Source organism: Pezoporus wallicus, unplaced genomic scaffold (assembly GCF_028554395.1).
Source record: "Pezoporus wallicus isolate ANWC-B61680 ecotype Strahan unplaced genomic scaffold, APGP_CSIRO_Pwel_v1 scaffold_13239, whole genome shotgun sequence".
In the NCBI taxonomy this organism is placed as follows: Eukaryota; Metazoa; Chordata; class Aves; order Psittaciformes; family Psittacidae; genus Pezoporus; species Pezoporus wallicus.
The window spans coordinates 607,542-631,837 of NW_026642052.1; the positions used below are offsets into that span (position 1 = coordinate 607,542).

The window sequence follows — 24,296 nt, forward strand, 5'->3', positions numbered from 1 at the left end:
GGCTGACAGGCTCAGTGCTTTACTCCACGGGTTTGGGAGTGGTTCTTCTATTTGTGAAACCAGCCAAGCTGGCTGGGAAGTCACGAGACACGGAGCTTGGCGGGGCTGTAAGAGACCTGAAGTCTGTTGTTGCTGTGAGTGGTTATGGAGTAGCCCCTTTCAGAAGATCAAAGTCCTCCTCTTCCTCTTTGAACAGCAGAGTTGGGTGCTGAGAGTCAGGTCGAGGAGCGGTCCTGGGAAGCCAGTGATAGTTCTGTGGTTCCTTCCTACTCCTCCTTCAGCGGCTCTTTTATAGAACCAAGTAAAGCAAAGGGCACGAGGAAGAAAGCACCACAGAGGCTGAAGCAAACCTCGGCCCCTGCCAGCCAGTAAACTGCAAAGGAAGCAGATTCACCTTGTTAGTCTCTGCACCTGTGTCAACTGGAGCTGCTGTTTTCCACAGCATGCTCTTGGGAGCAGCTTTGCTGTAAAGCCCAGTCAGGCTCTTCCTCTTGGAAAGCCATCCTGCACAGGCACTGTGGGGCAGTGGTTTGGTGAGCCAGAGCGAGCTGGATGCTTGGCACATGGATTCAGCCAGGAAACAGATTCTGGCTTTGCTCACTTAATGTTAGGTCCTAGTTCCAGCTTTGATGTGCTGCATGGCTGCTTCCTCTTACTCTGTCCTGTAACAGCGTGAGGGGGCTGAACCCCCTCAGAGGGTACCAGTGCTCCTCAGGCACAGCCTCCTTTGCCCTCAGCCAGGGCCACAAGGCACAGTGTGTGCCCTGAGCACTGGAAACTCCTTAGTTCATAGGTTACAGATGGTTTAGCACTGCTTCTGCAAAGACAACTTTATGGGGCTCCCCTTTCCCTTCCGACCCAGCACTGCTGGGTGTTTGCAGAGGGAGAAGGAGCAGGAGGCCACACTCACCAGTAGCTGACAGGATCGGTCCCAGGGCTCTGGCCAGGGCGCCCAGGCTCCGCAGGATCCCCATCACTCGCCCCTTCTGGCTGGCAGAGCCTGTACAAACAGAGAGGGGTTGGGGGGGGGGACAGGGGCACTGCTCTAGCTCTGGGAGCCTTATTCCCTTGGAGGTGTTTCCCACACAGGTCTCCCCCTCCTTTCATTCCACACTCATTGCCCAGTCTGCATTTACTCCCCCTCCACCAAGATAAACATGGCTGCTTCATGGAAAACCAGCAGAGCTTGTCAAGAGGGCTTGGTCAGGGACATGGAGTGCATTTTCCTCACCACACCCCCAAAAACCAACAGAAACAATCTTCACGTTGTACCAGGTTTGCTGAGGAGGCACAGGTGTGATGGATACACACAGAAGCATAGATGCAAGTCAAACTGGAGCAATGCACAAGTGACATCCATGGGCAAAGCCACCTCAGCAAGCACTGCAGTGCTGGCAACCAACTGATGCAGAGCTAAAGAAAGGATGGTGTCATCTGCAGACACCACCCGGCAAGAGCTGCTTTACCAGGTCATGTAGCAACCAGTGCTGCCAGCCCAGAACAACTCAGAAGGTTCCTGAGGTCTTCTTTAAGGAATTGGGAAGAAATGGTTTTCCTGCAGTCAGTGATGGCTGGTGTCTCTTTCAGAGAACCCAGGCCATTCCCTCTCTCAGTCCTGGCTGTGGCCTTTGCCCATGATACTAATTCCTTGCCTATGCTTCCTCATCTTTTTGCTCATAACCAGAAATAAGGTTGCTTCATGTTTCCCCATATCATTGGAACAAGCTGCATTATGCAGTACAACACACAGTGTGGTGCTGACAGCCACTGACCAGATGGCTGCTGTTCATCAGCTCTGAACCTGTCCACCACGGAGTGCTGCCAGCTGCAGAAACAGGTACAGGGCACTTCAGGCTTTCCTATGCTCCCCTGTGGGATGTTCCTGAGTTTCCCAGGGTCAGACTATCCTCCTCCTATCCCTGGCAGCCTCACTCAGCTCCCCATCCCTGAAGGATGCTCACAGAAGGGGTTGAAGGCTGTAGCATCTCCAGTGAGACAGGGCTCTGCCTCCCTTCAATATGGCCCAGTGCCATCAGAGGATGGCCGTGGTCATGGATCACTGCTGACGTGAAGCAGGGCAGAGCACAAGCTCTTCTCTAGACTTCAGCCTCACTCCTGCCAGGGTGGTTATCGCTTCAGGGTTACACACATACGATGTGGAACAGCAGCTCACTGTAACGCTCAGCATTGCTGCTGTCCTTGTGAATGCATCTGGGTGGAAAGAGGCCCCTTACACAGCCCAAGCAGCAGCAGAGCCACTGCTCCAAGACTTGGATCTGAGGTGGACCTAAGCCATTGAGTATTCTTGTTGATGCATCACTGAACTTGAGGTCAGTTCTGTACCTCAGCCAAGCCTCCACAAAGGTCAGTGATGTGGCCAAGGGCTGCTGCTCAAAGCAGGAAAGACACTCACCGTAGCCCGACACCACTGCTGACAAACACGGGATAACAATGGCCGCAGCTGGAAAAATCCACAAAAGAGACAGTGAAGAGCAGAGCTCAGAACCAGCACATGTGACAAACACACAGCCCTAACTCGTTACTACTGCACAGAAACATGCTGAGCTCTGGGGCACTGCACCAACAATGGATCATCAGGTTTAATCCAGTTCAATAATGAAAACACCCTCAAAGCCAACCCGGACAGAGAGCCCGCAGCCATGCGTGCTCGGAGCAGATGGTTCAAATCAGTGCCTCTCACTCTGTGAGCCCACAGGAACAGGGTGGATAGGTCAGATCAGAGCACTGGTAGTTTTCCAAATCACAGTGGTCTTGTCAGGTGGAGCAGGGAAAGGGAACTGCTCCCATTTTAAGAGACAGTGAGGTGGCTGTTCACAGAATCACAGTTCCCAATGTGTGTGGCTTTACTGTGCTCATGGGTGGACGAAGATACATTCTGTCTTGGAAATGACAGCTGAGTCCAAGAAGAAGAGGTTACAGAATCTTTGGACACAAAAGCCAAGAGCTGTTCAGCAGTCACTGCCCTCTTACTGAAATAGGGGCCTTTTCTGCCAAGAAGGAAGTGCTCTAAGCATACAAAGCAAAAATCTTTCCTGGGAGGGAAGGACAATAGGAGAGCAGGAACCATGGACATGCTGCCTTAACTGCAAGCACCTTAACTTCTGGGGCAGAGCGAGGAAGAGAGGGGGAGAAGAGGCTGCTCCAGAGGCACTTCTATCTGGCTTAACTGGGGAGGAGATGGGGTCTTCTGCCCAGGTACAGAGCCCAGGAAGATGAGGCACCTAACTCAGAAGCACAACTGGACAAAATGAACACCTCTCATCCTCCTCACTGCTGGGCTTTCAACACCAAGGTAATTTGTAGATAAGATGTAGATTTTGAAACCTGCCAAACACACAACTGTCCCTAGATAAGCAAGCTGCTGACAAGATGCATTTCTGTGGTTTACAGTTTACTCTTAAATCAAGCTGTATCTTGCAAAAGAGAAGGCTTCTATTTTTGCAATTAGTCATATCTGAAACTTCTAGCCTATCTGAAAAGATTTCAGCTATTCCCAATGCTGCTATTATGTTACTATAACATTAGCAGCGCTGGGGATACCTGAAATCTCTTTTCTGACAGGCACTTCAGATGGGGAATCCAACTTTTACTTCCCTCAATAACAGCTGAGATACTGGCAGAATATTACTGATGTAAACACTTAAACACCTCTGAAAACACTCCATGCGTATCAGAAACAAGGTGGAGTTTTGCTCCCCCCCCCGAGCCAGCAGCTTGCAGTGCAGGGGAGGGGAGCAGTGCCACAGTGGTCAGGGCAGCGCTGATTCACCCTCACCCTCACTGACCTCCAGCTTCAGAGCACACAGGTCTCCTCAGGCTGTTGCCTATGGAATAACGCAGCCACCACAAACAAAAAGACATGCTGTCTCCCTTCTTTTCCTGAGCTGAGCTGTTCAGTGATTATTCTGCTTCTAGGTCTGATAAAAGAGGAAGACAACACCCTCAAGAGCTCTCCAGTGAGACAAGAGGACAACAGGAGCACTGGAGATGCGTCCAAGTATCACCATGGCAACTTCCTGTGATACAAACAGCATAAGGAAAAAAAACCCAGACACAATTTCTCCCGTTTTATAAACAGAAACGTCAACTTTCTGTCACTCCACATTTGAAATTAGAAATTCATCTTTTTTAATGGGGTGAATAAATAGGAGAAGAAAACTTATTTGTGCTTAGCTTTCAGTGTGTTTTGAATAGCTCACCACAAGAGTACAGCAGCAGTCCAGCACCCAGCATGGCCACATTTGCAGCCCATCCAATTAGCAGGAAAGCTGGAATCAGCAATATAATAGCCTGCAAAAAGGAATGAGTCACACAGTCACGTTTAAGCCCTGCTTGTTGAAGCCTAACTCTAGGGCTCCTGCCAGTTCTCTTCCGCTGATGGGACTACATTGAAGTTAGAAGCAGAAAGCCCTTTCTTCTCAAGTAGGCATTTCAAATTCACCTGGATGGCCACACAAGAGGGTAATTTACTGTGCTGTTGCCTGTCACTGCCCCATGCTTGCAGCCCACACGTTGGAGTGAGGCCCCTGTACCACAGGCTGCAGTTATCTCACCACTGACTTCCCGCAGCTGAGGGGAAGATGATTTTTGCCCAGCTCCCTCTCTCATGGACAGAAATCCAGTTTTAACTCTTCAGTTCCTGAGTCAGCACAAGCGATCAAAAGGCTTGTGTGCAACAGGAACACAGCTCCCAACAGGACCACAGCTCCCCTGCTTTTCCTCAGCAGAGCTGATTTTATCTTTAGCTTTCAGAGTCCATGCTGCTGCAGGAAGAAGAAAAACTGGGAGAAGGGAATGGCATCTGGAATTCAAACCCTGAAAGAAACATTCTTCATCTCCTCCAAGAGCCTGGACTTCAGCTCCCCGGTGCTGTCTCCCTTACATACAGAGCTTCTGCAGCAAGTTAAGATCTGCTGCATGTTCACTCCCACCAAACGTCTCGAGCTGTGCTAAGGGAGGCCACATGTGATAGGAATTGCCAGAATAACTTCAGCAAAAGGGGGAACTCCCACAAAAACATGTGAGATCCACAGGAGGAGCACTTCAGGGTCAGCGAGTTCCTGCACAGTGCATATGGTGTTTGTAAGGAGCCATCAGCCAGGACCAACTGAACTGAGTATGTGGAGGTAACTACACTTCCCACTGCAGGCAAGAGGAAGATGTATAAAAATGAGTGGGGCAACCCACAGTTCGCATGAGCTGCAGTGCAGTGACAGGTTGGCAGAGCACAGAGAAGAAGCTGATGCAGGGGATGAAGCAGCACTAACAGAGCAGCAGGAGTTTTCACTCCCAGGGAAACACTTCCTATGTGACACAGTGAGTGCCGTGCCTATCACTTACATCTGCCAGAGAACAGGGTGGAGATGGTTTCACCAGCAGAAATAAGAAAGGCTGAGTCAATTCCCTGGAGTGCAGTGCAGTTTGGTGACCTGCTTCACCCTGCCGATGTTAAAATCACACTGGCCTCTAAATACTGTATAATAAATTGATGGGGGCTTTAACAGTTAAAGCAAACCTATTACCAAGCAGCCAAAAAAAGTTCAGAGACCTGCTTTGTTGAGTTCCCCGCACAAATGTAAATGACAAGACATATCTACTTGTCCCACAGCTGTATAAGCTGCAGGAAACCGTTCTCTGTCATGCCAGTACAGCAGCAGCAGAATCTCTATGAAGAAAGAGGCAAGCAAGCCAAGGAAACACACACCTCTGTCAGTGAAACTCTGGTCTGAATGTTGGTATGTGCCACTGTAACACGCAATACTGATGATCACAAATTAAAGACTGGGGGAAGAACCTATTTCCCCCTGCCCACCAGTGAAACATACTCTAGGGAAAAAGCCTGTCAAGCACAGAGATAGCCAGACTGAAGATGTCCCTGAAAATAATTTGCCAGAAATAGAGTCAAGAGATCAGCTCTGAAGCAGCTTTAGTAGTTTCAATGTCTGCACTGCAAGAGAAATCACTGAAACAAAGCATCATCTTCACAGCAGTTTACCTGCACAGACACTCTGTTCTCATTCCTTACTGCAATTACATATGAAGAACTCAAAGTTCCAATAGCACTGCAGCTGGTATGGTAAGAAAGGACTAATGTTCCAAAGCTTAGTTAAACTGAAGTGCCAAATAACCAGGGTCTTGAGAAGTCATTTAGCTGGATTAATGAGACAGAAGCTTCTTTTGATTTCACAGCTACAGGTACATCCTCCAACTACCCTTTAGACTGAAAAATTAACACATCAGATTTGTGGGGGGAAAGAAAAATGCACATTATTAGGTTTTGTTACCCTTTTTACAGCTCTGATTTCATTTCCTGGCTTGATTCGGCGAGCATAGCCTCCCTGGATCACAGCCATTGTTATTCCAATAAAGAAAAACATCTTGCCCTGCTGCATGCTAGAAGGGAGGCAAAAACACAGAGCATGGAGTCACGCACAGAGCATTCCACCCTGGGATTCACAGGTCCAGTGCAGACCCTTTCCTGAATGAGAGAAAATGCTTTTTGGTGCTTGCATGAGCAGTGCAAAGTTAATATGCTGACATTAGTTTCCATGGCAAGCAAACACCAAGAAGATAAACCTCTGAGGCCTTACATAGGGATGGGACAGCTGCTGGCAAATGCTGCAATCATCTCTGGACTGTTGTGATGCAGTTTAGTTGTTTCTAGGGTGGCCCACAAAGAGTCAGCACATTCATTACCCTGTGCCATGTGCCCAGGAGCTGTTTGCTTCCAGAGTGAAAGTGTTTCTCACACCCATCATCACCACTCATGCAGAGTTGGATCAAGGTCACCAAGGCACCATATGGGCACTGACATGGTGGTGATGATGTACTGCACCAGGAAGCTTGCAACATCATTCCTTCTACCCTTAAATATTTCTTCAGATTTCCCTTTCATCTCTCATCTACTAAACTCCAAGTTCTCACCTCTGTAACAAGCTTGTTTGTCTCACAGCCTGCACTGTTAGCATCAAGTTGTGTATCTCACTACATGGCTATCCTGACTGGACAGTGCAGAAGCTTAATACACAAGAAAACCTTTCCTTGACGTGCACACATTAGTTAAGCCACAAACTGTAATGAAAACCAGACAGGGAAAAATGAGACAAACCCCTGAGAATTACTCAAATGGAAGGATATACATAAGGAATCAAGCTGCAAGATCATGTTCCTGGCTGGAAATCTTCTGATGAGCTGGCAGGAAAAGTGTTTCAAGCTGAGCTGCTGTTGGTGGATTCTGTTCTCTTTCTTCTCTAGTGTTTGACTAAAGCAAACCAAACTCTATGATGTAATGACTGTGCACCGTACACAATGCACAACTCTGATGAGCAAATATAATCGCACAGCTATCCCTCCCCATCATTTGCCTTTTTTGAGCTTCAAGATTTGTCCCGATACTGAAGATCTCTTCTGAGCAAGAAAAGAACAGGTTTCATTATAATCAATGGAACTAACCCAGCTGTACCTATTTCAGAAGCTTCATGTATTGATTTTCTCTGGTCATTAGAAGTTGTAGGTTATTTCCTTTCATGGTAAACAGTTTGCCTGTATCTTCATAAATCCTTCCCACAAAGCCCAAGTATGACTGAAGCAGTTGTTGCTTTCTGAGTGTTTTTACTGACCTCAGAAAACCTTTCTTAAATACAAGAGACCTTAAATCCAGATTTTGGAAACTATCCTAGACAGAACACACATTTATCTTCTAAGTGTGCTGTACCTGCTGAACTGGAATCTCTGGTGAGTGAGGAAACTCAGTGTGTACTCCAAGCCGGAAAACAGGAAAAGGTACAGGAAATACGCCAGGCCCAAGATTTTGAGATTCTGAAGATCTAAACAAAGAAACAAACAAGGAAGGGAAAAACACCAAGGGAAAAAATAAAGAGAGATAGAGAAACACAGTGATACTTTTTCAAGCACAGCTTGAGAATATAACAACAACAATAGAGCAACATTTATCAGCTGTACAGGGAAAAGTTCTCACCTCAGATGCTCATTTTAAATATCCAATACAAGACATACCCCAAAATGATTTCTGCTCATTACATCCCTTCTTCTGAGGGGAAAGAGACAAAACCACTAATCTCTCTCTGGTTCTCACTCACCCAACCCAGCCCCTCTGCCTCCCACTCCCACTGATACAGGGTATTTATTTGTTCATTATTTTAATCAATGCCTGTATTGCACCTAATACCTTGATGCTGCTGTCAGGATCATACTGGCTAAATCACAGTAGCCATTTTTCTAAGCTAGAAATGGGCTGTGCCAAATTACCTTCCTTATCTTCCTGCCAGTGCAGGGTTTAGCAGGTTTTCTCCAAAGTGGCAAATGTCACTCTATTCCTGATGCAGCAGCAAGGAGGAATGCTGGTGTACCTGGCAAACACTGATTTATTTTCTTTGGCTTACAAAATTTCATATAGAGAAATGGCCAGCTCAAATCCTACATCTCCAGGTCCTGATTTGAGAAATAAAACTCCAGCCTGAAGTTTCCTGGCTTGCAGCTTGAATAAACTCACATCTCCTTTACTCATGCCTTGATCTATCTTTTTAAATCACTTCACTTACTGCAGCCTACCCCATGCTGAAGAAAAAGCAAGTTAGAAATCTTCAAAACACTGATCTTCTTTTGGGAATAACATGACCAGTGTCCAAGGGAACTTGCAATTCCCTGTTCGTAAGTTAGGAAGGTGGGTTTTAAATGACTGAACAGAGTGCTGCTGCTGAAACGGTTTGAGTAAAGTTTTCACTTAGAAACCACTGCCACATACAAAAAGACATACAATAGAAACAGGCAAAGGCAGGTAACACTCACTCTCCTCTGAAGGGGATTCCTTTCCTCGGGTGACTGCAGAGAACCGAAATAAAGCCAAAGGACTGAGTAAGTCAACTGCTGCCTGAAATCCAGATGTCACAGAAGAGACCTGATTGGAGAAAGAGGTTTGTTTAAAAACCTGATGTAATAACTACTGCAAGGAACTGACAGTAACAGTTGAATGTGCTTCTACACCTACACAAATAATCTGAGATGAAACAAGGCAAATGGCATTGGGGTTTGATATAATAACAACCCAGACTTTCTGAACACAGGACTGGCTTGTGCACTGTAACTAGACAGTAGAAGACTGACAGCACCTTTCACTGAAGACACAAACCAGACTCTTCTCTGGGTTCTTAAAAAGCAGAAGCAGCTCATTCTCTGCAGCACTGAAGGTGGCTTTTTTTGGTTCACCTACTGCCTCATCCCTCATGTCCAATGAGCATTTACTTGAAAACAGTGGCATATCTGCCTGCAAGCTCATGGAAAGCTGGGGATTTGCTTGTGTGATGCAAGTCTGAGAACAGTATGTGTAGCACATCAAACAACAATCTGTTTTGGTACTGGCTGTTCTTTTAGCCAGCCGGTGACACCTCCTGGGGAAGAAAAGGAAAATGTAATTTTTAAGAAAGAATCTTTTAAGGTATTTTAGAGAGATTTCTATAGGGATTCTACCCAGCTGCATTGTGTGGCTTTCTGAAGAGGAAAGTGTCTTTCGTAGCACTTCTGGTCCTTGCACTTCGTACATCTCAACCTCATTCTGCACCTAGTGGTACTCTTCACTGCTCCTTATCAACACATGCTCAGGAGATGCTTATTCTTTCATCTATAGAGAACTGAACTTTTATAGTTTTAATTCTAAGGTATAGAAAATTAAAGAATATGCTAAAGAAGAAATAATGCCTAAATTCTAAAGGAGGTAAATCCTTTTAAAGCAGGAGAATTCAGACTGCCACTTTACATGACAGCCACAGGAAGAGATAAGACAGACTCAAGAATACTGAATAATCACACTTTGTATTTCATAACTTCAAAGCACTGCACAGACTTTATCTGATGAGCTTCTTTCTCTTCCCACATAAGGAGGGAGTGAGCTACTACCCCTCTGTGGCAGAGATTAAAGGTCAAATTATCAGTGGGACTTAATCTCTGCATGACCTGAGGACTCGTATGGACTGGATTTAATTAAGCCATAAACAAATGAACCTTCCATATAGTATTAACACGACTGCTGTCTTGTTTTGGTAGTCAGAGCCTCTGAGCGTCTGACAGCAAAACTCTGGAGCCTATTAGTCTCACAACAGCAACCAGTTCAATATACTAGACTGGTTTTGTATAAAGCCATAAAGCTGCTGATGTACATAGAAAAAACTGGGATATTTATTTCCCTTTCCACTGCATATACTGCAGAGTGTAAACAGACACTCCCAAGCAGAAGTTTCTTCAGGCTTTTAAAAGGTCTGTAAGAGGATTTCCTGAAGCTGGCTTGTAGCAATCCTCAGTTCCTGCATTTGTTGGCATGATGGTGTTTACACTACAGCACAGGGCATCTGGGAGCAAGCAACTCTCTTCAAGCATATTTGCCAGTAACAAAAAACCCTGCAGGTTGTACCTTGTTTAAATTATTACCCACGTCAGACAAAGTGCCAAGCTGCTTTGCACTACAAGGCTGATTTCAGTTCGGCCCAGAGGATATACATTGCATCACAGATAATGTATATGCTTAAAATATTGTTTTATAAAATATATAGCTATATACACATTTATTAGATTCTTTAATATATGTGTGTGCATATAAATCTTTTAATTTCTCCTCTATTTGCCCTAGAAGCAGTGATCCACAAGTGCCTTCATGCACTGACTGATAATGAAAACATTGTCCTAAACCTGACAAAAGCATTTCACCACCCCCAAACAGCAAAGTATACACTGCAGTTTCAGTCCATGTCACCAGTTGCGCTGCACGGAGTTTAGATTCTTTTCAGGTTCAAAATCTGCAACATCTGATTTGTGTTTAATTTCTATGCCTCTGATTTATTACTCAGAAATTGCTCAGTTTTACCTTATGATCACTCCAAATGTCACCTTGAAAGCCAGACATTTCTCAGTGTCTGTTTACTCTGCCTTCTTCTAATGCAGAGAGATTAAGTAATATGCCTTGAAGGCTCAGAGTCAGTCCAAATCAGGATGCAGCCTGCACTTTCCAAGCTGCAGCCTCACTCTTCAGACACTGTTTAGTATGCATAGAGCAAAAGCTTGTTTTTCTGTAAGTCTGCTAGTGATGCTCCACAGCTCTACACATAGTTCTTACATTATCAGTTGCAAGACCCTCCCTCCAGCTAGGCAGCCTTGCCCACGGCTAGTTTAGCTGAACATCAACTCTAAAGGTCTTAAAGGGGACAGAATCTATTAGACACCTTTCTAGGCCTCCCTTCTCCCAAGCAGGAGCTGTTTTAGCCACCTCACATAGGACCAGTGGTTTTGACAGGTGAAACATATTCACTGGTTACTCTTGACCTGACAAACGTGTGGATCAGTTCTAAACCCAAGGGGGAGAAGGATAATGAAAACTCTTCATATGAAAACTCATCCTTTTTCCCCTTGTCCCCCTTTCACCTTCCCCTTTCTACAAGTTCACTCCAATATGAATGAATGTGAAATATTTCTTCTCTCCTGTGAAAAGGGGACTGATGATAGAGAAAAAAAGTGTCATGAGAACACAGCATATTTCAAGGAAACAGATGTCTGATCCCACTGGCACATCCTCCTACCAGTTATCATTACAATTTCCCGTCGTTTTACAGCTCTGTCCTTCCAACACATCCACTCGTATACCTCCTCCAATTCAGCCACGCCAAGTTCCAGAAAGGCAGCCAACATACCTGCCTTTCCTCTGTCATACACAGGCCAAGAAAACCGCTCCCCTCCCACACAAGAGTGGGAGAAATTCCCCAACAAAAGAGCAAAGTAGCCTAACAAGTAAGTGAAACGACAAATTAAATGACAAATGCCCTACAGCACATAAATCACATGGGGCCACTGCCCAGATGCAGGCTGAAAGGGGACGCACAAAAGCACTAACACCAATATCAATTACAAGAAGCTCCAGTGCCAGAAAACCCATTGTCTCATCAGCAATCAAACACCCTATGTGTATTTTGCATAACTGGGACCTGACTCTGAGAGGCACCTATATGCATGGTGAGAATGAAGACCTTAAGCCCACTGTAGGAGAGGATCTGGTAGGATCTGTAGGAGAGAATCTGGTTTGAGACCATCTTAAGAACCTGAACATGCACAAGTCCATGGGTGCTGATGAGATCCATCCGTGGGTCCGGAAGGAGCTGGCAAATGAAGTTGCGAAGCCACTGGCCATCATATTTGAGAAATCATGGCAGTCAGGTAAAGTTCCCGATGACTGGAAAAAGGGAAATATAACCCACATTTTCAAGAAGGGGAAAATGGATGACCCAGGGAATCACAGAGCAGTCAGTCTCACCTCTGTGCCTGGCAAAATCTTGGAGCAGATTCTCCTAGAAGGCATGCTAAGGCACATGAAAATCAACAAGGTGCTTGGTGACAGCCAGCATGGCTTCACTAAGGGGAAATCCTGCCTGACCAACTTGGTGGCCTTCTATGATGGGGCTACAGAACTGATGGACAGGGGTAGAGCAGTTGATGTCATCTACCTGGACTTGTGTAAAGCGTTCGACACTGTCCCGCACGCCATCCTGGTCTCTAAATTGGGGAGACATCAATTTGATGGATGGACCACTCGATGGGTAAAGAACTGGCTGGATGGCTGCACACAGAGTTGTGGTCAATGGCTCAATGTCCGGCTGGAGACCAGTAATGAGTGGTGTCCCTCAGGGAGCGGTGTTGGGACCGGTCTTGTTCAACATCTTCGTCAGTGACATGGACAGTGGGATTGAGTGCGCCCTCAGCAAGTTTGCCGATGACACCAAGCTGTGTGGTTCGGTTGATACCCTGGAGGGAAGGAATGCCACCCAGAGGGACCTTGACATGCTTGTGAGGTGGGCTGATGCCAGCCTCATGAGGTTTAACCATGCCAAGTGCAAGGTCCTACACCTGGGTCTGAGCAATCCCAGGCACAGCGACAGGTTGGGCAGAGAAGAGATTCAGAGCAGCCCTGCAGAGAAGGACTTGGGGGTGTTGGTTGATGAAAAAATGAACATGAGCCGGCTTCAGTGTGTGCTTGCAGCCCAGAAAGCCAACCGTATCCTGGACTGCATCAAAAGGAGCGTGACCAGCAGGTCGAAGGAGGTGATCCTGCCCCTCTACTCTGCTCTCGTGAGACCTCACCTGGAGTATTGTGTGCAGTTCTGGTGTCCTCAACAAAAAAAGGACATGGAACTGCTGGAACAAGTCCAGAGAAGGGCCACAAGGATGATCAGGGGACTGGAGCACCTTCCGTATGAAGACAGGCTGAGGAAGTTGGGGCTGTTCAGGCTGGAGAAGAGAAGGCTGCATGGAGACCTCATAGCAGCTTCCCAGTATCTGAAGGGGGCTTATACGGGTGCTGGGGAGGGACTCTTCATTAGGGACTGTAGTGACAGGATAAGGGGTAATGGGTTTAAACTTACACAGGGGAAGTTTAGATTGGATATAAGGAAGAAATTCTTTCCTGTTAGGGTGGTGAGGCACTGGAATGGGTTGCCCAAGGAAGTTGTGAATGCTCCATCCCTCACGGTGTTCAAGGCCAAGCTTGGAGAGAGCCTTGGGTGACATGGTTTAGTGGGAGTTGTCCCTGCCCAGGGCAGGGGGGTTGGAACTAGATGATCTTGAGGTCCTTTCCAACCCTAACTATTCTATGATTCTATGCAATACCCACTGCTGCACAGAGACAGGGCCCAAAAAGCAGGGACAGAGCACTCATTTTCTTATCAAAACTCAGTCCTGTTGGCTAACACAGACTAGCTTAGCATACTCTCAAGAAGATTGTAGAAAGGGAAGGCAGTCATCATACAGTCCTAAAAGGCTTTATCCTTCTACAAGTGGAACTGTTTATAGAACACAGATTAGCTCTACAGCACTTCCTTACATCAACATGTTGCCACCACCCCAGTGTGCAGCTCTAGCTAAGAACAGGATTTGATCTTGAATGTTTAGAAACAGCCAAATAGGAAAAGGGAACAGATGACGCATGGAAGAGCTGCTAAAGGAAAAAGAATAAAAGAGCTGTAGTGCTTGGTAGCATAATATGAGCAACTGATTTCATGGGACACAACCTGCCGGGAAATGATCAGGGAAGGTCTAATGTTTTGCCCTGGTAGAAGCATTGCAAACAGAAGTTTCCAGAACAAATTGCTGCTTAGAAATGAGGGATGACAGGAAAGCCACAATCCAGCTGAGAACCTTAAATCAAGTGTTTCACCCAGATACTGAGGGCTGAATTCAGCCTCTCCCACACTACAAAGGAACTGTTCCAAGCAGCTTTCAATCAGGTATCTTGGACAGTGTCTGATCACATAGTATTAAATTATAAGTTAATGTTTGGCCCCACAAATGCAAACTCACTGCATTTTAGCATGTGTAGATATTTTGTATCTGCAGAAGGCAGCACAGCTCAGAGCTCAGTCATTTGCTACTTCAGTGTTCAAGATACTCAAGCAAAGACAGGAAAATGGTTAAGAGAATTTCTTCTACATAACCAGCTAAATGAAAGCAAACCCAGTCTCTGATGCATTTACTCTTATGATACGCAGAAATTCCTCCCCAGAGAGTCACTGTGATCATAGTTTAAAATTTCCCTCTCCCTTCGATGTTCCCATTAGGTTTTGATAAATTTAAACACACCAAAACTAGCAACTACGCAGTCACATTAGCTCTAAAGAATTTCTCATGTATTACTAGGAGCTAGGAGATCGGGACCATCATGCAGCAACTGTGATGCCATCCAGTATTTAATCCTGCTCCTGGGAATAAGCTAAATTCCTGAGTCACTGGCTAAGTCTCTTCATTGTTTCCAGTATTACAACAGTTCTCAAACACTGTATTTGCCAGAAACACACATCTCCACATTGACAGTCCATTTACCCGGTTTTCTTTGGGAAGTGTCTCCGGAAGTAGGAAGAAGATGAAAATTAAATCAGCCACAGCAAACATGAGTGCTACCAATGCTGAACGGAGATAGAATACTTCTCCTTTCTCTGTCTCCATCACCAGGTAAGCTCCGATCATGGGACCCAGGGTAAAACCAAGGGAGAAAGCAACACCAATCATTGCCTGCAGTGACACAATGAACACAGACATGTAAGCTTTAGGCACCAGTTTGTTCAGGTAGCTCAGTCCTAAAATGGTTTGGATTTCCTGGCATTTGCCTTAAAGAAATGCAACCAGATACAAAACCTCCCTGAGGATGTAGAGAGTGCACAGCAAAGGGCATTAAGTGTGAAAAACCTGTTATTTCCAAAAAAAACCAATTCTCTTTTCTGTCCAGTTGGGAAAGTGACAGGAACAAATGCCAAACTGAAAGGAAGTTGGGAAGGGAGACAATGATTCTCACCTAAGGAACTGCTCAGCCATAGGATAAACTTTTGTAGTGTAAAACTGGAGGAGGGAAGACAGTGCCATGGCTGGAAACCATAATGATGTCTATAGTTCCTAAACTGCTTCAGCAATTTCTGTATTTAAGAATTTATGTTTCATAGAGCACACAGGCTGAGAGGCTTCCCAGAGCAACCTGAGTTTAGTGAAAGTACTAAGGAGGATTTAACTCACTACAAAACCAGCACATAGGTGAAGAGGTAGAATCTGTACACAGTGGATGGGAGCTTGAAAGAGCACTGATTTGAGCCAGCAGGTCAGTGAAATTGCTTAAGAATAAAACAGTGCAGGATCTGGCTCATTGACTCATTGTCTTTTAGGAGACAATCAAAGAGGTATACTTGCATACACAGGACTCAAACATGTGCTATCCCAGGACATAATCCTCTGGCTTTCCTGAGCCTATTTAACTATATCTGTAGTACTAAACTAAACAAGGCCAGGGCATGCTCCTGTGTCACCTTAGTCTGCAGTGTTGTTCTAGCCTACCCAGATAGCACTCTCTCAGGCAACCGTCCATAACAGTTTAGGAATAGCATCAATCAGATGCTAGTCTCTTCCCAGAAAGCAGAATGAACATGCCTACTCTGCTTTGGAAAATAAGAGAGTATAAACCATGGATGTGAGCCACGCTGCAGTGATTTGCTCTCAGGCCCTAAAATTAGGCTCTGACCCATTTTATTTACTAATGCTCTTTGGCTAACCCTCTACACAAATAAAAGTGTATTTTGGCTCACCAGGACCATAATAAATTGTTTGGAAAATTCATTAGTTATCACTGTGAAACCTAAAGCTTTCCCCTCCTAAGAAGCAGCTATCCCACACTGTTGCTTATAACAAGCTGCTAAGAGAAGTTTGGGCCCCCAAAGTTTTTGTAAGACAAAAGATCTAACTGGTAATTCACAGACTAAGTGCAGCCTGCAGGGTGTTTCCAGCTGGGCGACTGTCTTCTGGAAGAGGCCAAGGGAGCAGTTCATACTGCTTGCTGCTCAGTCAGCCAAATGCCACAGCCTTTACCTGCTGAGCTCAGATCCTGGAGCCAGTGCAGCATCTGGGGAAGTCAGAGGCATGCTGTGCAGTGCAGCACTGCTGCACTTTCACAGTTTGGGAAGGTGAGAAAAATGGGTTGTCCTGTAACTGAGTTGCAGCTACCAAAATTGGGCCATAAGATCTTTTAATTTCTAAGTTTTTATAATCAGGATTAAAGTTATCAGCAGGAGTACAGTTATAATAGACAGATAATTTCTCCACCTCTAGGGCATCTGTGCTTCACTAGGTCAAGTCTGAGAGCTCACCAGCAGAACAATATGGCATCTTTTCAGAAGCAAGGTAGCATCTGAAGTCATGTTTTCACTTGATCAGTGCATTCATATCTGAGGAAGACATTCTGAGCACCTGAATCAATTAAAAGTGTCCTAGTAAACCCAAACATGTACTTCACATGTAACTCACCATGCCCTTGCTCCGTGCTTTTGGAGAGTGCAAGTCAGCAACTATAGCTGTGGAGAGGCTTACATTCCCTTTGCTTATTCCACCTACGATCCTGGAGAGAAGAAAAACGCCAAAAGTCCTAGAGGCAGCCCATAGTGAGTATGATGTTATCAAACCTATCTGCAGAAGCAAGAAAAGGTTCTTTATAAAGCAGAGCAAAGTTGTATCATTTCTGCACATTTCCCAAACATTTTGTTTGTTTTCAACAAGTGTTCCAAAACCCACATAACAGAAATGTCTGAATATACTGATAACTGCACTACATCCTAGACAGTGATACACAAGAAGTAGAAACAAATTTTATATAGATGTTTGATTACTGACAAAATTAGAAGAGTTCAGAGAGAGCTAAATAAGTCCCAGGCACAAAACCACTTTTGTACATCCCACTCCATTTGTTTCCAACATCAAGAGAATTCTGAGTTCAAAGTAAGAAGAATTCACAGTTCTAGCCCTTAAATTTCATAATCAATCATACACACACATGCTTATTGAATTCACTCTCCAGGATACACAATAAGGGGAATTGTGTATAATTCACTGCCGAATTCCACCACGTATGTATGCACTTGCTCTGCAGTGCTTCTGTAATTAGAAATCCATACTCTGACCAGTAACAGAGAAAACATTTTGAAGAATGTTCCTAAGAAATAAATCTTACACTGCTATATAGCACTCCCTAACCAATAATCCCCAGGCTCTGTGAAACAAACAGGTCATCAAGTGATCAACCCTCATTACTCACTCAGGGAACTAAAATTTACAGGGATTAAGTCCAATATTAATATCTATTAATACCTATTGTATCTATAGTAGTATCTATTGTATCTGCTGTACACAAGCGAAAGGGATTTTGGAAAAATCCCAGAAATAGACAGGTATTTTGGTGCCCTCTATGTACAATTCTGGTTCTGGGAAACTCAGCTTAAGCACTTGGATCTGTAAATGTGGCCAAGTGACTTGGCAAAAAGCAGTCAACAACCAAGAGATCTGGAACATTCAGTTTCCCAGTCCTTTGTGCTAACCCCAAGATCCTAGTGCCTTCAATTGTGTATTGAGACAGCATGACTAAAATCAGCAAGTGACACATACCATTGTCATCAAGATGACAGGTCTCCTCCCCAAGCAGTCCGACATAGCACCAGTGAGGGGAGAGGAGAAAAACTGTAGGATGGAAAAGATTGAGCCGATCAGACCTAAATCAAACAGAAATACATACAACATTAGATTTGCTGCCTTCATCTTGAATACAAACACAGGCAACCTGTTCTAGACCTATCGCACCACTTTAACATCATGCTCTTAAATGTAAAACAATAGCTACAAAGAAGCTTTGTCTCTGAAACTGAGCTACCTTTAAAACACAGATCTGGTATTGTTATTAACTGAGGCGGCACACACAGACAGAGCAGATACACAGTCAGAACAGAGAAACAGGTATGAACTGGATGATCCACTGGTTACTTCATTGGTGAGAAGAGGTTTGAAACTCACTGGTTATAATGGAATGCTGATTCTCCAATGCATTCCTGGCTGACTATGTACATTTTCTATTCTTAGAGCAGAAATAACACAGTTTTTAATAGTCACAGTGCTTTTAGATTTTCTTTTTTTTTATTGTTTAAACCTGATTCTGTCACATTTATTTAGTTTTTCTTTCCTTCTTATCATGAAAAGGGCATAAGCACTGCTCTTAGTGAGGCACCCTAAGAAGTAGGACTGATTCCAGACTCCCAAGAGTCTTTTGAAATCTGCCTCCAGCTTCTGTGATCTTTATTTCCTCTTTTCTCTTGCCATTTCTAGCTTCATACACTTATTAATCTGCACTACACTCTCAACAAGCAGGCATAATAAAAAGCCTTGCTGTCACTGTCTAAAGGAAAAACTGGGTTATCTGTCTCAGCTCATTCAGCTATCAAAGCTTTAAAAGGCAGAGGAGAGAGAGACCAGAAGTTCTGCTCACATCAGTTTTGAGGGAGGCAGAATATTGATACTGAACACCTTGTGGAAAACAGCCTATGATAGCTCAAAAAGCTATAGAAAAAAGTCTTACAGACTGGTACCCTGGCAGTTTATTTTAATGAGACAAGTTTTGTTCTTTGTATTTCTGGCACTGTAAAAACACCCAGATGTGCCCCTCCTTTTAGTGAGCTGAGGCCTCCCTCAGATAAGAAAAAGGCTTTTAAACTAAAAAATAAAACCCAACCAAAAAGCTTTGTTAGAATATAAATTTGAATGCATTGTTACTGCTCAGTAGTCTATTTGGGTATAACAGAAAATTTATAAAAAACTAAAATTAACCCAGACATACTCTGAAATCCTAGTTTCCTCACAACTGTCTACATAGCAAGGAGCCAAAGAGCCTCTGATGTGTAACACAAATGTACATGCTGCTGGATTTCCTGCACTACTCACGCTAGAGCTCACTCACACCAGCGTCCTAGTGACTTCAAATGCATCTGGACCCTGCAAGTCAGCAGCTCTGCTGCTTTTAATAGGACTAATGAGATTTAGAAGCAGTGCTGCACTACAGCTGCCCAAGGGGAAGGTGAGACTTGAACTCACAAGCTTCTATTTCCACTGTTTCCCACTGACTGAACTCCAATCATGTGTAGATCAATTCTGAAGAGAGTAATTTCTGTGCCTAGCACAGCAGGCTCCTGACCCTCAGCTGCAGGCCTGTATTCTGTAGCAGCTGTAGAACAAATTGGCAAGATCATAGGATAATTCAGATTAAAAGGGACTTGTGGAGGTCACTTATTCCAACTGCCTGCTTGTAGGGTCAGCTGTGAGATCAGACCAGATTATTCAGGGTTTCATCCAGTCAGAGTTTAACAACTTCTGAGGATGGAGACTTCAAAACCTTTCCGCCCAGTCTGCATCATTTCAAGGGACTACTCTTTCCCACAGGCAGGACTTCACATGTGTCCTCACCGAATTTCATAACATTCCTGTTGTCCCATTCCTCCTGCCTTTAAGTGTCTCCAAATGACAGAGATGGGGCTGTCCACCTCTTTGTTGCTATCAGTGCGATGAAAACAAAAACCATTTATAGCCTACTGTAAGAGACATTTTCTGTGTTATTTATATCTAAATATAATAACAGGCAAGTATGTTTTTTGTATTTCTTGGCATTTTCCTCATTCCTCATAACACTTTATTTTTCCCTTTGTTTTTTAGTTTTGGTCTGTTAGCTTGTTTAATCTCCATACCTCCAAATAAGACACTGTTGTATTTACGCTCTGGAGGTATCCCAGCCATCACTGCAAACCAGTCCACACCACGCTGCAATGACAAGTAGAATCCATCCTGCAAAACAGATAACTGGGGAATAGAAGCAAGAAGACAGCTTCTGTGTTTTATTTTCAAAGAAAGCATCAGAGCTTAGTGAACTAAAGGCAGTGTCAGATGATTCCTTCCCTCTTCCTCCTCCCAGGGAAGATTTCCTCACTGATCAGTTGTCATACACTAAAAATAGCTGAAATTGTGAATGCTAAAAGGCAGCAGTTAATCTGGGTGGGGGAATATCTGAATTTGAACTTTTTTAAAGCATACTTGCTAAATCCTGAACTAAACGAAGTGGCACGGCCTGAATCTTTCAATCAAAAAGGCAACATGAGACATACTGTATCTCTCTGTACATAAGACTGTTTAGCCTGGAAGAAGCAGGGGCATGTAGGTCCAGAAAGGTGTGAAAAAGAATGGTTCCTGAAAAGAGGAGGAAGACTTGAAAAGAAGGGGACCCTGAGAAGGTCTTTGCTATAGGAAATACACTGGAAGTGGAAGAAAATCCTGAAGATCAGAGCCCATGGTTAGGATTAGAGACAGGGCTGTAAGAAACACAAAGCCTACAGCTGCATTTGGAGTGGGGTTTTTCTAACTACAAGATGGAGGTGTGGGCTAGAAAAATAATTCTCCCATGACAGGATTTTGTCCAATAACACCTGAGAATGGTAACTGAAAGCATCTGCACAGCCAGTAACCAACACTACTTTCTTCCCTGTGTTCCCAAAGCAGCAGCCAGCTCCCTGCTAAGAATGGAAGTTGAGACATAGTGAACATGGTGCTGAGGTGGAAGCAAGTGAGTATGTGAAATACTCAAGTAGGGTTAAAGCTCTCATCTCTTTGGTTCTTAGATAAACCCTGGTATGAATCATAGAATCATATAATAGTTAGGGTTGAAAAGGACCTTAAGATCATCTAGTTCCAACCCCTCTGCCACAGGCAGGGACACCTCAAACTAAACCGTCCTTTACAGATTATCATTTACTCTGTTTCAGCAGTAACATTAGTGCAAGTCACAAATGCACCAGTAATTACAAGGACTAGCTCCTAAGAAGTACCTGAATATTCTCCCAAACAGCTCCCTCATTTTAATGAAAGAGAGAAGAGTCTCATTCAGGGTCACAAATGCAGTCCATGAAACCATTTAAAAGTACTGGATATTATTCTGCCTACAGCTAATGATGAAAGCTAATGCCTAAAGCTAATCACTTTGCTCCAAGGCAAGTGATTTTTCTCCCATCCTTCCCTAAATATCTCACAGCTAACATTTTCAGCAGGCTGACTTTCTTTCTCTGTTGCTTACCTCAGTCTGGCTGTAATAATCAAGGATGGAAGGAAACAGTGGCAAGATGAGAGCAAATCCCAACAAGTCAATGAAGAGTGCCAGGAAAACAATTGCAATAACACGACTAGAGTTACGTTCTTGCTTGTCACTGATGGAGCTGTTGCTGGTTCCTCTCTCTTGTGGGGCCATGTTCCCAGGTGCTCTGCTTCTAAAAAATTCCATTTACAACCAGTCAGTAGGAAGCTTTTTGCAGCCCTTTCTTAAGAGTATCTTGCTAATTCATTCTCACTTGCTACAGACTTCACAAAAATAAATATAAGCTATGGCTATATTAAGCTACCTGCTTTTCAAGGGAACAGGAACCTCCTCTCTCTAGCCTTGGTTATTAGCTCAGCACCAAATTTGCTCACCTCAAGAACAGACTATGAGGGCAATAAGATAAACTCTATTATAGGTGCATCCCAAGTAAAACACAGAATTAAGGAGCATTTAGAGGTGGTTAACACATGAGCAATGCTAGTACAACTTTCCTAAATGCTTTCAACTCAGCATTACACTAAAATAAGAAGGGGCACTCTTGTTTTTGGTAGCTGCATTCAAGTAACTAATAGGGTTTTTTTATGTCTTCAGTGTATACTAGAAATGACTAAAGCAATAACAATTTAAAAAATTGGGGCATCAAATGATTAAGGCAGCATTTTTAATTAGTCAGAAATATCAGAACCCCCAGCTTTTTTTTGATAATACTCCAAAACTGCCTTAAAAGTCTTAAACAAGGATTTAGGCCATATCACATTCACTATTTATCAAAGAAACCAGCCCATATACAGAAAAAAAAAATCTCAGTTTCAACAAGTATCAAAATCAAGGAGTAATACACAAACTATGAAACTACAAAGCTCAGAACTGTAAAACATTACAGAGTCTCAGTCATAAAGCAATCAAATTTGCAGTCCTTTTTATTGCAAAAAAAACAAACCCTGAACATCAGATACACTACAGGGGTAAAAAATGAGACAGAATTTCCTCTAACAAAGTCAACCAATGACAAAATATCCATTGACTTTGATGACTCGGGATTGAAACCACTGAGCAATTCTTGATATAAATTATTACCTACACAGGTAATTGTGTATTTAACATCGTACTACACTAATTGAAGATCACAATACTTTGTTATGCTCAGGAATAAATATTATTGTGATATTTCTTTACTGTCAATTCTGTTTACTAGCACTGAAGCCTTATTAAAGTTCAACATCATGAGGTAAACATGGAAGGGGACACACCTGCAATCCATTTATTAAACTCCTGCCATAATGCTCTTAAATCTGCTAGTGAACAGCGCAGCTTGGTTACGTGCAGGATTCTTTTATATGAAATGGCAAGTCATCACCGCTATAAATATTTAGCATTATTTGTTTACTCAAGTGATATAAGAGCATTTGGAGCCAAACCCAACCATTCTTTTCATCAAATTCTCCTTAGGTCTAAGCGTTGAGGGATGGGTTCATCGTTGCAGACTGAAACTCACTTTTCCTCACAATTTGTTTATTCATCCACTGAATTATAGGACCAAGCTGAACTTTATTACAGGGCTATTTATGCAGGGTAACATCCTTTACACCTTACCCTCATGGCCATTTCAGCTAGCGTGCGGCTTGAACCTACTGATGCTAGCACTGACCTTTCATTTAGCTCCACTTTTGGCTATGTGGTTGCAATTTCCCTTACGCAATATCCCAAGGTACTACATGTTTCTGCCTTTGTGCTCCATCAGTTCTGTTGTTCAAACCTCTCCATATTTTATGCTAGGCAGGAAACCACCAAACATTTTATAGGCCCTGGCACCCTGTCAGCAAAAACAAAACACTTCAGCTCTACCATGACATTTGATTTCTATGAGGCATGTTTGAAGAGGGGGGAGGATTTTCAGTTTAAGGAAGTCGTTTGTATGGACACTTGTGTCCCTGATTCTCACTTGGCTCTACCCTGGTTCTTCCCAGCCATCCCCTTCAGGATGTGTCTCATCACTTCTGCCTTTGACCAGCTGGCTTTGATGCTGGGTTTTGATGCTGTATCGCTCGGGAAGGGCTCAGCAACAAAGCTGGCCCTGCCCTAGTGCACAGACACAGATTTGTCATCTCCCAGCAAGAAGAGTTCCATTCTTCTGATGCTTTCCTACCACCCTGTCCCGCACTCTGGAATTTCCTAGGCCTGGCTTTACTTGCTAAACCTTGAGAAGGCTCCACCGGCTCCTTACCAAAGTCCTGATTCGGGTCAAGAGCACGAGTTTCAATTGGGAAGAAAAAAAGCATAAAAGAAAGACGATAAAATAAAAGGCAATTTCCCAGAGCAGCCAAAGCCCGAGGGCAGAGGGGCCGTCGAGAGGGAAAGAGTCGGCCCTGGAGAGCAGCGGAGTCCGCGACGAGGACCCGCCGTGACCCACACAAGGCACCCTCCGCCGCCGCCCGGCAGAGCCCCGGGGTCCCCGTAGCCCTGTCGAGGAGAGCGGTGCCCAGCCCAGCCCCGGGTCCCGGCCCGCTCGCTCCCCTCTCTCCGCCGCAGGCCACCTACCGCTCCTCCGGGGGCCGGGCCCGCAACAGTGAGCGGGCGGGTCCCTGCCGCCTGCCAAGAAGCTGTCCCTGGGGATGCTGCGGGCGGGCGGTGGCGGCTCCTCCCCAGCGCACCGGGGGCCTTCCTCTTCCGGCCGGGATGGTGCCGCTCCCCCTGGCCAGCGCCGCACCGCCGAGGAGGGAGCCCCCTGGGCCCGCTGCCGTCCCCTCGTAGGGCGGACTCCCCTCAGCAAGGCGGGAAGCCGCCGCTGCTCGGGGCT

The 24,296-nt window shown here is 44.6% G+C and overlaps 1 protein-coding gene across 4 annotated transcripts; it reads right to left on the reverse strand.

Moving 5' to 3' along the window:
- Positions 1–44: 44 nt before the first annotated feature.
- MFSD10 (major facilitator superfamily domain containing 10) lies at positions 45–24,145 on the reverse strand. Of its 4 annotated transcripts, XM_057426785.1 has the most exons (14): positions 24,038–24,126; positions 23,688–23,730; positions 21,479–21,668; positions 20,103–20,199; positions 17,983–18,086; positions 16,852–17,010; positions 14,890–15,078; positions 8,830–8,938; positions 7,736–7,847; positions 6,306–6,414; positions 4,221–4,311; positions 2,414–2,461; positions 911–1,000; positions 45–373 (listed from the first exon to the last, which is right to left on the reverse strand). In XM_057426785.1, the coding sequence occupies exons 3-14, from the start codon at positions 21,647–21,649 to the stop codon at positions 267–269; spliced, it is 1,386 nt and encodes a 461-aa protein (XP_057282768.1). In that variant the 5' UTR covers positions 21,650–21,668; positions 23,688–23,730; positions 24,038–24,126; the 3' UTR covers positions 45–266. The 4 variants fall into 4 exon arrangements, 3 of the variants coding, with proteins under 3 accessions (XP_057282768.1, XP_057282767.1, XP_057282769.1); XM_057426784.1 differs by lacking the exon at positions 23,688–23,730 and having other exon boundaries at positions 24,038–24,145; XM_057426786.1 differs by lacking the exons at positions 23,688–23,730; positions 24,038–24,126 and adding an exon at positions 23,345–23,557.
- Positions 24,146–24,296: the final 151 nt, after the last annotated feature.

Excerpts from the sequence above, each read along its gene's own strand:
- MFSD10 (XM_057426784.1), bottom strand. The coding sequence starts at position 21,649 with ATGGCCCCACAAGAGAGAGGAACCAGCAACAGCTCCATCAGTGACAAG. Across the intron at positions 20,200-21,478 it reads ATTATTACAGCCAGACTGAG|GATGGATTCTACTTGTCATT; the intron begins GTAAGCAACAGA and ends TCTGTTTTGCAG. Across the intron at positions 17,011-17,982 it reads CTGTCATCTTGATGACAATG|ATAGGTTTGATAACATCATA; the intron begins GTATGTGTCACT and ends TTGCTTCTGCAG.